The 13,252-nt window shown below is 35.5% G+C and overlaps 1 protein-coding gene across 1 annotated transcript; it reads left to right on the forward strand.

The window, feature by feature from the left end:
• Positions 1-11,847: 11,847 nt before the first annotated feature.
• Positions 11,848-12,993, forward strand: LOC122034831. The gene is made up of 2 exons (XM_042594185.1): positions 11,848-11,960; positions 12,609-12,993. The coding sequence occupies exons 1-2, from the start codon at positions 11,862-11,864 to the stop codon at positions 12,912-12,914; spliced, it is 405 nt and encodes a 134-aa protein (XP_042450119.1). The 5' UTR covers positions 11,848-11,861; the 3' UTR covers positions 12,915-12,993.
• The last annotated feature ends 259 nt before the right edge of the window (positions 12,994-13,252 follow it).

The following is a 13,252-nucleotide window of genomic DNA, read 5'->3' on the forward strand; positions in this document are numbered from 1 at the left end:
AAGGAGTATTTCATAGTGGAGGAGTGAGTCAGTGTGTGGATCCTTGGATTAGTCACCTCTTTTAGAGGTGGATAACAAGTAGGTCCTACTTGTTAGCATTGTATAGTTTGTCTTCAAGTTGTATTCCATTGCAAACCATCAAGATGAAGCAAACGACACAAATGCACGACGAAGCGCTATTCACCCCCCCCTCTAGCAGGCACAAAGGTCCCAATAGATTTGATATCTTTCCTTATTTGTAATTAAAAGGAAGATTTTAATTTTAGAGAAAACTTTCCTTTTTGTAAATCATTCACATGTTTTAATAGAGAGATTTTAATTTCTAAAAGTTTCCTTTTATAACCAACCATGAAGGGAATTTTTAAAAGAGAAATTTTTATTTTAAAAATTTTTGGAAATAAATTAGGAAATTTTAATTTTATGTTTAAAACTTTCCTTGTTTGGAGGAATTGAGGTGGCAGCCACATTGATAGAGAAAAGATTGTTTTTCTAATTAATTAAATTTTCCTTTCTATGGCAAGGAAAATAAGGAAGTTTTTTATTAAAACTTTCCTTATTTGCCAAGACTAAGGAATATAAAAGAGAGAGGTGCCTCACCTTATAACAAGATATCCTCTAGTATTCCTCTCTTCCTTGGTGGTGGCCGGCTCTCTCTTCTTCCTCTTCCTCTTCCCTTATTCTTCTTTTTAAGTGGCCGGCGGCATCATCTTCTTGGAGAGATCTTAGTAGCCGAATTTTGCTTGGAGAAGAAGAAGAGATATGAGGCATTATTTCCTAACATCCCTTGGAGCTTGGTTGGTGGCAAAAGTTATTCATCTCTAGAAGATTCTTAGTGGCCGAAATTTGCAAGAAGAAGAAGGAAGCTTGGGTGGATTCTTGTCTTGGTAGATCGTCACCCACACGACGTCCGAGATAAGAAGAGGAATACGACAGAAGATCGTGAGGTCTATAAGCTATAAAAGGTATAACTAGTTATTAGTTTCCGCATCATAACTAGTTCATCCTTTTATTTAGATCTTGAAATACCAAACACAAGAGGCTAATTAATCTTGGTAAATGAATTTATGTTTTCAATTTTGTGTTTCTTTTGTTTTTTGAACTTGTGATTCAATTATTCTTTTTGGTTAAACCTAGGGTTACTATAAGGAAATTAAATATTAAATTTCGTTGAAAGGCTTTGTCTAGGAAGTGGTGGATGCTCCCATACCCAAGAAGGCCTAGTGCCTCGCCATGTTTAACCTGGAAGCCGATCTCTGAAATTAATATTTAATTAAATTTGTAACATGGGTGGATTTGGATCAATAATGTTAAGCATCGTTTGCGATCCAAGTCTTAACCCCTAAGAATAGATAAGTTGAATTTGGAATCAATAATGTTAAGTTTTGTTTGCGATTCCAAATTTAATTTCTAAAGAACACAATAGGTTGTTAGGAATGGTTCAGGACTTGTACAAAATTTTTGTACAGGGGAACCGGTACGATATTCCGAGTAGCAACCAATAGAGAAGCCTCTTATAATGTGTTCTTACAAGAACAAGGGCAAGCAATACACGACACAAATGAATATGAATGCAATAACACTTTACAATTGAAAACCTTGCTCGTTTGATCTCTTATAGTTTGGAAATGCCTCTTATTGGTCTCGAAATGCAACAACACTATCTTCTAAAACCCCCAAGAACTAGCAGCGAACTACTTCTCGAAGCCTTTCCTTTAAAGTCTTTAGGCCGAGGCTAATTTATGCCTATCAATCGATTGATATTATCCATCAATCGATTGATATGGTCTTTGACAGTTAAACGACCTTTGAATTTTCTGAAATCTGTCTGATTTTGTTGATAATTCAAACATCAGTCGACTGATGTTCAATGTCAGTTGAACAGAGCACATGAGTATCACTCGCTTCTATGCTTTTTAATTCAACATTAGTTGATTGATGTCCCACAATAGTCGACTGATCTTATTAGTCGAATAGAATAAGTGAGTCTCACTCGTTTCTATTCTCTTTAATTTGACATTAGTCGACTTATGTGAATCATCAGTTGACTAATTCCATTAGTCGAATCAAATCAAACAAATTTAACTCACTTCCATCAGTCGACTGATCCCATTAGTTGAATCTAGTAACCAAATCAATTTACTTATGTTTAGTTTCTAAAGACATTAGTCAACCACTTAAACTCATTAGTCAATTGATCTTGATTTTGATAAACATAGATCTCTGAATGAGCTCCGTTTTGCAATAAAAATTACCTCATTTTAATATCTGAGTCAAAAGTTATGGTATTTAAAATTTTGCTATGTTGAAACTTCCTTGTTTCATGTCAACTCCCTGTTGGACTTTCAACCACCAAGTATCCAGTCAACCGTGACCCAATTGGTCTATTTGTCTCATGCAAATGTTCATCTTCCAACTGATCCACTTTAGACTTAACCTAATAACCAACTAAGTTTGCCTAGTTTCCAAATAGGTCTTCCACCACCTAACCCCACTAGGACTTCCATTGCATAGTCCCACTATGACTTTTACTGCGTAATCTCACTAGGACTTGCATTATGTAAGTACCCCATGGTAGTTTTTGATTTGATTAACTAAGTCAAGTTAGGTCTTGTTATGTTTTGATCATTGTGTTTAAGTGTGTAGAAATTTAGGAGCACAAGAAGTCGAGCAAAAGATCCAGCTAGTGAAAAGGATGACAAGGGAAGGAGTTGACGTGCTTTATGCGCCCGAGGGATGAGGTACTGTGGAAGAGTACGCTAGAGGATGAGAAGGAAGCACATGGTATTTTAGAGGGATGAGAAGCAGGAGAAGAAGATTACTCGAGAAGGCCGGAAGATGGGTTCGAGTGAGTCCAATTCCAAATGGTTGAAATTACCTAAGTGAACGGAGTCGGAGCAAAAGGCTAGACAAAAAGTTAATTGAGAGTTGACTCTTATCTGGAAACCCGGACCACTTTGGTGCCAAAAGGGTGTCTTGGAGTGGATCAATTTTTGGTCCATGTCAGCAGCAGTCTGGGTGCCCAGAGATGGTCCGGACGCTCGGGAGTGGATAAAATCTTATCACTTGGTCGTTGTGTAGACATCGTATGGAGATAGAATTTTACCACACTGGGGGTGTTCGAAGAGGGTCCGAGTGTTGGGTTTTTTGGGCCGCGAAAACCGCTTTTTCGCGTCGCGAAAACCCCGAAACCCCCATGCCACCGGATCCGTGCGAAGTAAAACTTTCGAAAAAATTACGAGTACGAGTTTTATTCTAGTTCTAAACTAGATTTACAAGGAGAAAACCTTTTACCCTTGATGCGTGCCCTTTACGAATCCCGCTCGTCCAAGGAAGTGCCGGATCTCGAGATCGTCAAGTGTACGATCCTCTAGAAGTATCCACACGAACAAATGGGTGGAGAAAAACTAAACAAAGGTGTGCTAGCACCCTTGATCAGCCACGGCAAGAGGAGGAGAGGAAGAGCAAGAAGAGAGAGCAAGCAAGAAGATGAGTTGAATTATGCCTTGAATGAAAAATGAATTTCATTCACACACAATAAGTGGCCGGCCACCTCTTGGAGTTGTAACCTCCATTCTCTTTAATGTGGCCATTAAAGAGGGGATTTGTAACCTCCATTAGATGACACACACATGTGCTAACTATGATGATGTGGCACATCATCATTGGCCACTTAATGCCAACTCACAAATGATGTGGCATAAAGTCAAGTCAAACTTGACTCTTCCTCTTCCTCTCAAGTCAAGTCAAACATGACTTAATCTCTCTCATGGTCGATCTAATCCAACCATTTAATTCAAGCCAATTTAATATATAATGAATCTAATTCATTTAATTAAATTGATTCAATGAGTCATAATCTAAATTAGACTCATTGAACACATGAATCAACTTGAGTCCAACTCAATTAACCCAATTAGGATTACTCTTAATCCAATTTGATTCATCACATGAATCTAATCCTCTTGGTTCATCATATGAACCTAATCTCTATCTAATTGTCCTTAATGTGTAACCCTATAGGTTCTTGTAACGTTGGCAATGCCCCTAAACCCATTTAGGAGCATAAGTAATAAGCGGTATCTAGCAACACATCATTACTACCCAAGTTACAAGAATGTTGAGATCCAACATCACCTTGTGACTACTAATTGTGACTCCTCACAATATATGACAAGTGTCTTTCTATCCTAGACATCTAGATTGATCAATGTGAGGCATAGATCGTGTCATCCTCTGACCAATCTAAATCTTGAACTCCAAGTAGACTCACTAAACACTACAAAAATTTAGGAAAATAGCGACGAAATATTAGCGACGAAATATAATATCGTAGCTACATAACGATATTTGCGACTAAATATAGTATCGACGTAAACATTTTTCCATTTATAAAAAATAATATATTTGCGACGAAACTAGCGGCGATTTAATTCGCCGCTAAATTGTTTGCAACAAAAGTAAGTACCGTTCGTCGCCAATTATTATTATTTTTTTTAAAAAAATGTTTACAACGATTCTAGCGACGATTTAAATCACCGCTAAACAATTTGCGACGAAATTTGACGTTTCGCCGCAAATGATAATTTTTCCGACGAAATTTCGCCGCTAAAAACTTAGCCACGAAAATTGGTTTTTTCGTCGCAAAATATAAATGTTTGCGACAAAATTGTAAATTTCGCCGCTAATATCCGTTTTAAACCCTAAATCTGCCCGACCCATTTCTTTCTCCCGACGCACGCCCTCCTCCTCGCTCATTCCTATGGCCTCCCTCCTCCGGCGAGACTCCACCGGCCCTTTCTTCCTCCCGACGCACTCGATTCCGCGATTCTTCCTCCCTCATTCTTGCGCTCTCCCTCCCTCCTCCGGCGAGACTCCCCCAACGCTGCACCGAACGCCTTGCCTCTTCCTTCCTTCCGACGAGGTGACTCTTCCCTCCTTCCTCGACAATGTATTCAAGCTATCTGTGTTGCATTGTAACATTTTCAAGCTTAACATTAATTTACTAGCAGCATATACATTTTTTTAGCAATGACATAGGTTGTATTTCTTGTGAAATATGAGATCATGACTCCAAGAGTAGGTTGCCCTTTACTCAGCTATAAGCTTTGAATGACTAGATGCAGATTTAGGCGTATATTATGTGCTAAAGTTGTAACAAGAATTTTGTGCAGTTAAATCATTTCATATATATTAATTTTAAAATTTTACAAAAATGATTAAACTTCTCCAGGAAGTTTAAACAGTATTCATGAAAGCCCTCTATATCTTTCTTGTATGCCTATTTTTAAAAATAGATCCACAATACTATTGCAAATTGGGATGTTATTTTGGCAGTGAGTGATTGTTAATATTATTACTCCCTATACATTATTATTATTCCTTAGTTCGCTCATCCAGGATTCTTAGAATGATGTTTGACAACTCTTATTATTTTCCATCAGCTACACTTCTCAAACAATTAACTTCAGCATCACCAATCAGCTCTAAAGATTTCAAGTGTCTACATATCCCTTTATGGAGACGATCCTATGAGACACTGCACAGAAGAGAAATAGGCATCATTAACAATCTAAAATAGCTCCTAACAGAAGATCATTTGCTAAGGATTATCGTATATATATCTTCAAAAGAACTAGAAATTGTCTGAGTGCTTAAACTGTATTCTTTGTGTCTCCAAAAAAAAAAAAATAGAAATTATCTAGGAGCTGGGATTCAGCATCATTTAAGTTTATTTTATACAATTTATTCAGTATTCAGAGTGACACCGAATGCTTGCTTTCCCTTGTGCACTGCTACATCAAAGTAGAGACACCTAAAACACTAACTAAACGAACACATTCACGAAAAGCTTTACAAGAAGATAATGGAAGAATATTTTCATTTTTATTCATCTTTATGTGCTTATGTCTAGTTTAGTTCATTAGTCCTTGGTGATCTCTTGCCTACATTTTTGTTATCCCCGTCCACTCATGTTTGTGTCAAATCTTAGCTTGGTAATTAAAATTAATCTTAGCTTTGTGTCAAATCTTGCCTACCTTGTTTATAATTGTAATATTTTAATGCTTAGATGATAATTTTAGGGTTCTTTTGATGCTATTAATTAATTTTAGGATTATTTTATTGAATAATATGATTTTTTTATATTATTAATCAGGTTATAAATATGGATAAAACTTGGATAATGATTGAGAATCGGATTGAGCTTGAATATATAAATGGACTAAATCAGTTTTTAAAGGTGGCAGAGAATTATATGATAAGTTTGAATTTATCTAAAATTCGTTGTCCATGTCGAAGTGTGGCAATTTGTTTAAATATGAGTTGGATTATGTTCGAGGACATCTTTATAGGTGGGGATTTGATAAATTATACAAAGTTTGGAACTTTCACGGAGAAGCTACTACATCATCTATTAATATAAATATTGTCAATGAAGAGGAACATGATCAAGAAGATGATTTTGAAGATATGTTTACTGATTTAAGAAATGCAGAAAATATCAATACCAGTGGACCTCAATTAGATGATATTAATGCAGATGATATTAGAGGAAGTTATACCTCAATGTTTGAAGAAGCACAAAAAGAGTTGTATCACAATTGTACTAATTTTTCTGCATTCAGTTTTTTGGTCAACTTAATGCATGTGAAGGTGTTAAATGGGTGGAGCAATAAATCTTTTGATATGTTACTTCAGTTATTGCAAGAGGCATTTCCAAAACCGAATGCGATTCCAAACTCTCATTATGAAGCAAAAAAAATGTTAAAAGAGTTAGGATTGACATATGAGAAGATACATGCATGTAAGAATGATTGTATATTATTTTGGGGTGAGCACGAGAATAAAGATATATGCCCAGTGTGCAAGGAGCCCAGATACAAGTATGATGGGATGAATAAGAAAAAGAATGCTCAGAAAATTCTTCGATATTTTCCTTTGAAGCCCAGACTTAAGCGGTTGTTTATTGCCAAACATACAACAAAAGATATGAGATGGCATAAAGAAAAATGGGTTGAAACAGATGGTGTATTAAGGCATCCAGCAGATAGTGAATCATGGAAAGATTTTGACACATCACATGAAATATTTGCTAGTGATCCACGAAATATTCGCTTAGGGTTGGCTACTGATGGTTTTAATCCATTTGGAAACATGTCAAATGCTTATAGTATGTGGCCTGTTATACTTGTAAATTATAATTTACCACCATGGAAAATGATGAAGCCATCATATTTGATAATGTCTCTTTTAATTCCTGGTCCTAAATCACCTGGGAAAGAGATAGATGTGTACTTACGACCTTTGATCAACGAACTGAAGGAGCTATGGGATGATGGGGTGGAAACATATGATGCATCGACTGAACAAGTATTTCAATTACATGCTACTGTGATGTGGACCATTCATGACTTTCCAGCATATGGAACAATATCTGGATGGAGCACAAAGGGTTATAAAGCATGTCCAGTATGTCTTGATGAAACTAAATCCCAAAGATTACGGAGTAAAATATGCTATACATGCCACCGTCGATTCTTGAATGTGCAAAACCCATGGCGTAGAAATAAGAATTTCAATGGAAAGGTTGAACAAGAAGGACCACCACGAAGACTTAATGGTTATGAGATTTTAGCACAGTTAAATGCATTACCCCAAGTGACTTTCAGTAAGGATCCTACATTAAGTAAAAAGCGGAAGCGATCTTTGGATGAAACCAATTGGGTAAAAAAGTCTATATTTTTTGAATTAAAGTATTTGCCAGATTTAAAGTTGAGACACAATTTAGATGTGATGCACATAGAAAAAAACATCTGCGACGCTTTGGTTGGCACATTATTTAATATAGATGGAAAGTCAAAGGATACATTTAAAGCAAGGTTAGACTTGCAGGATATGGGAATTAGAAGTGAATTGCATTTAAAGAAAGTTGGAGACAAATTTAGTAAACCATATGCAAGTTACACATTGACATTAGAAGAAAGACGTGAATTTTGTCAATTTTTAAAATCCGTGAAGTTTCCTGATGGATATGCTGCTAATATATCTAGAAATGTGAATGCAAATGATGGAAAATTACATGGACTAAAATCACATGATTGTCATGTTTTGTTGCAAAGAATACTTCCAGTGGCCGTACGGAAATTCTTTCCAAAAGACATATGCGGCACACTAATTGAGTTATGTGATTTTTTCAAAAAGCTAACTGCAAGATCTTTACACTTACCGGACTTATGTAAAATGGAGGAGGAAATAATCTTCATATTATGTAAGATGGAACAAATATTTCCTCCAGCATTTTTTGACATTATGGTTCATTTGGCAGTTCATTTACCTCGTGAAGCCATGTTAGCTGGACCTGTTTCTTCACGATGGATGTATCCTTTTGAACGATATTTGGGCAGACTAAAAAAGTATGTTCGTAATAAAGCAAGGCCTGAAGGATCTATTGCAGAAGGGTATATTGTAAATGAGGCATTGACTTTCAGTTCCTTATATATGAGTCAAATTGAGACAATATTTAGTAGGCCAGAACGAAATAAAGATGTTCAACCAGTAACATGCAATTTAAGTGTTTTCTCACAACAAACAAGAGTATTTGGCAATCCACATAATCTGAAATTGCCTTTGACTTTGTATAAGAAAGCACATTGGTATATTCTCAACAATTGTAAGGAAGTTGACCAATATAGAAAGTAAGTTTTTACATTATGTAATTTTATTGTTTATACTTCATTATACAATTGTCAAATAATTATTTTTTTCTACAGTGAACATCTACAACTTCTGTCACATAAAGTTCATTCAAATCAACTTCTCCAATACCATGAGCGAGATTTCCCACAATGGTTTAGGGATAGAATGATAAAGTTAAAGAATTTAACAAATTCAGAAATCACAAACGAGTTATATTATTTAGCAATGGGACCTGATCTTGAAGTTCAATTGTATGATGCATGCATTGTAAATGGTATTCGATATCATACAAGATCTCGTGATGCTCGCAGAACTACTCAGAACAGCGGGGTTAGCGTACCATCATCTGATGACGGGGACAATTTAGATTTTTTTGGAGTATTGAAGGATGTTGTTCAGCTATTTTACTCTTTCAGATATAAAGTACAATTATTTTGGTGCGAATGGTTCCAATGTAATCCGAAAAAAAAATCAATAGTTGAAGAATTTGGTCTGTTATCTATTGACACTTCTAAAACATGGTACGCTGATGACCCATTCATTTTGGCCAACCAAGCAAACCAAGTTTATTATTTAAATGATATAAAGCGTGGAGGTCATTGGATGGTAGTGCAGAAGGTTCAACACTGAGAAATATACGAAGGAACTGAAGTTGATGAAGTATCAGAAGAAATTGAATCCGGAAATAATTTCAATATTGACACTAACCAAGATAATTCTTCTAATGAAGCAACTTTAGTAGTTGGTGAAGAATTAGAGATATTCCAACTGTGTAGATTAGATGTTGAGCATCAACATATAAATATGTCAAATGCACAAGTGGAGCTTGCTAGGGATGCTCAAAGTTTTCTTAACGATGAAGATGAAGATACTGAAATTGATAGTAACACAGATGATCAATTATCTCTTTCAGATGATAGTGGTGATTAATTTTTATGAACATGGTATATATGTTTTTCTTTTTTTTAATTCATTACTTGTAGATGTCTATATATGTTGATGCATATTTGTTAATCTATATATGATGAATATGCGACAGCCATGCCGCCTAAGAGGATTGAGCATTTACCAGTTTTGGAGACACCTATAGATGATAGTTCTTCCAGTGGTTAGTTGTTTTGTATTTAATTTACAAAAATTTTATTTAAATATTTCATCTGTTAATTGTTAACACTATTACATTTACAGGTCGGCCGATACGTAGGGAGACACGTGGCACACATTCTGATCGGCTACGACGCCAGATAAGTCATCGGGGTAGATTGCCCGTTACTTTCCGTCAGAGCGATGGGCATCCCATTGGCCCTAATGCAGCTTCATTTATGACCGAATTAGGCCTCTCAGTAAAGAAGTTTGCTCCCTTACAAGCTAAGAGCTGGAAGCACATCCCCGCTGAGAATAAAAGGATGATATACGATCGAATATCAGTAAGTATAAGTAATTCAACATATTTATAACCACTCCTTTATTACTAACCATGTGAAAAATAAATTTATTTTTTTCAGGCTGCTTTTGATATAAGTTTTCAGGAGGGTTCATCATCGGTCATGAAGGAGACCGACCGATTGATGAGTGCACGATATAGAGACAATAGATCTAAAATGCATAACCATTATAAGAAGCTATCACACCTTCCTCCTGTTGAGCGCCGACAGCATATTCCGATTGAGTTCTGTGAGACTCAAGATGATTGGGACTACATGTGTACTCTATTTGAATCTGAGGCATTTCAGGTAACTCATTCTATAACAAATGTCTTATTTATATAAAAATTTAACTATTTGTTCTATAACTATTGTTTTGTTTATACAAAATTTTATGTTGTAGAAACGATCTGCAATAAATGTCGAAAATCGAGGAAAACTCCCATATAACCATCGCGGAGGTTCTAAATCATTCATTCAGTATAGTTACGATGGTGTAAGTATTAATTTTATAATTATCTTATATTGTTTGTTGATTAAAATACTAACGCATTATTTTTTTTAGACCGATCAGGCACAAAGAAAAGATTGGATTACTGTCTTTAATGAAACCCATTATAGCTCGAAGAAAGGGTGGATTGGGGACACGACAAAAACTGCATATGTATATTATGATCTTATTTAGTGAATTTATTCTTAACCGTGCATAATTATTTTTACACTATTTTTGACATATTTACTTTTTCTAGGATGATATGGTGAGACTACGTGATGAGTGTATTCTATCACAAAATCTAGAAGATGTCATTGATGAAGTCCAAATTGCAGATACAGTTTGTGATCAGGTCCGTGAGAATATTATTTAATAACTGCCGATACATTTAGTTGAATATCTCTATGGATTAAAAATATTTTTTTTCCAGCTGAGTTAATTGATTAAGGCAATCTGTGAATAGGCAGTAATATGCAATCTTGTTTGCTTGCTATACATATACTGTCATATTGTTAGATTTGATCTTCTGCCTTCTTTACAATCATTGATGGATTACTTCTTTTTTTAGTGTCATATCATTTTTATGAAAGTGTCAATTTAAAATGGGTTATATGAAGCTTAGACTTGCTGTAGATCGTCCAGGACATCGATTGCTTCCAAACTTTTCACAAACATTGCAATAATAGCTTTGAGCTTAAGTAATTGTTTTAAAATCCTGCTTGTGCTAGTGATCCACATCTTGCAGGCTAAATTTTCCTTCTTTCCTGTTTCAAACAAGGGCTTATCCTGCCCAAAGCTTCTGAATTTCTTTTGATGATCTATCTTGCTTTACTTTTCTGATTACATCCTTTATCTCCATCTGTGATTATGATTGCTTTTCCCTACTTGTTTCGTACGAGTTTTATCTCATCTTCTAAAACAAAAATGTTTCTCAATCTTTGTTTTTCTAAACTTTATTAGTGTATTAGTTTGATTTACGGTTTATTTCCTCTTCTTAATTTGGATGGTTCCCCATGAAAATTATTTATAATATGACTCCACTCTCCTTGTCCTCTTCCAAGTTTGGGATTTCCTTCTCTCTCTTTTGCAGCAGTGCTTACCTCGATTCTCTTCTCGTGTTTTTTTGTTGGGTTGTTCTTCTTCCCTCTGGCTTCCAAGGGAAGCAAGCGCTACTTTATAGTGCCTTGCTCCCTCGCCCTTCCTCGCTCAAAGGTTAGCGGAAAGGGGATCGATCTCGAGCAGAGGCAGGGATGAGTGCCACCAAGTTCATTAAATGTGTCACTGTTGGAGATGGGGCGGTGGGCAAGACCTGCATGCTTATCTGCTACACCAGCAATAAGTTCCCCACTGTGAGTAATGCGCAAATCAACTAATGTTCCTACTTGTTTTCGCTTCCTTCTTCAGCTTCTCAATTGATTGCGTTGCCTGACATTTTTTTGTTTTGTTTTGTTTTGTTTTTGGGTTATATCTTGTGGTAAAAATTGTTTTTTCCCCTCATCTTCGTGATTCTTGTTTAAGGATGTGATTTTTCTCAGAAGCTCGTGTAGTCGTGCAGGAATCTTTTAGGCTGTGTAATTTTTTAGTATAGTTATACAAAAAAAGAAAAAAAAATCTCCAATATTTTGTACATATTCATATTATTAGTTCTGAAAGTGTCAATTTAAATGGGTTTAGGCACACCATGCACCAGATGATTCTCTGGGATAATTTGATCATTACCTTGATATAGTAATTGTGTTTTTATGATTCTCATACATCTAGCTACTCTACCACTAAAGTGCCTTTACTCGTGCTTGGTCATTCTCATTCATCAAGATATAATTTTGATTGATAAACATTTGTTGATATGCTTCTTTGCTTCTACACTCAGCATATAATTTTGATTGATAAATATCTGATTTGGTTGTTATTTACTGTTGAGTTTAACTCTTATCCACATGCTCAATATATCATCATATCATATCATATGTTTTATTATCTTCAAAATTTTGTATTAGGTTCTCGGTACTCGGTCTGGATACATCAGAGGACTTGGAAGTGGGCCGAAGCCAGTTAGGTCTACTTCTTCAGATGCTACATCCTCATCCAGATCAACTAATGCTGCATTGCGTGAAAGACTTGAATCGACCCAAGATGAGTTAGCGAACACCAAAATTCAGCTAGCAAACACCCAAGATGAGTTAGCATCAATTAAATCAAGACAAAATATGTTTGAACAAATACTTAACCGATTGGCACCTGGAGCATTAGATTCCTTGATCCAGGATTCATCTTCAGCTCCACCTCCTCCTCCTCCATCTTAGGCTTTGATGTTGTAGACTTTTGCATAGAAACATGATGTTCTGAAATTGTTTTGAACTTGTTTGGATTTTTGGTTGTGAACTTGGTTGGATTGTTGGTTATGAATATGTCTTGAATTTGGATTGTGAATATTGTTATTATATTTGTGTTGAAGTATGAGTTAAATGTTAGAGTATTTGTGAATTTGTTGTTATAGTTGTGAATTTGTGAATTTGTATATAAATCTGTACAGAGGATGTAAATGAGGAGCTGTTTTATCTTAAATCAGATATTAGCGATGAAATAATATTATTTCGTCGCTAATGTCTACGATTAGCGACGAATTTTGCATAAATTCGTC

Source organism: Zingiber officinale, chromosome 11B (genome assembly GCF_018446385.1).
Source record: "Zingiber officinale cultivar Zhangliang chromosome 11B, Zo_v1.1, whole genome shotgun sequence".
In the NCBI taxonomy this organism is placed as follows: domain Eukaryota; kingdom Viridiplantae; phylum Streptophyta; class Magnoliopsida; order Zingiberales; family Zingiberaceae; genus Zingiber; species Zingiber officinale.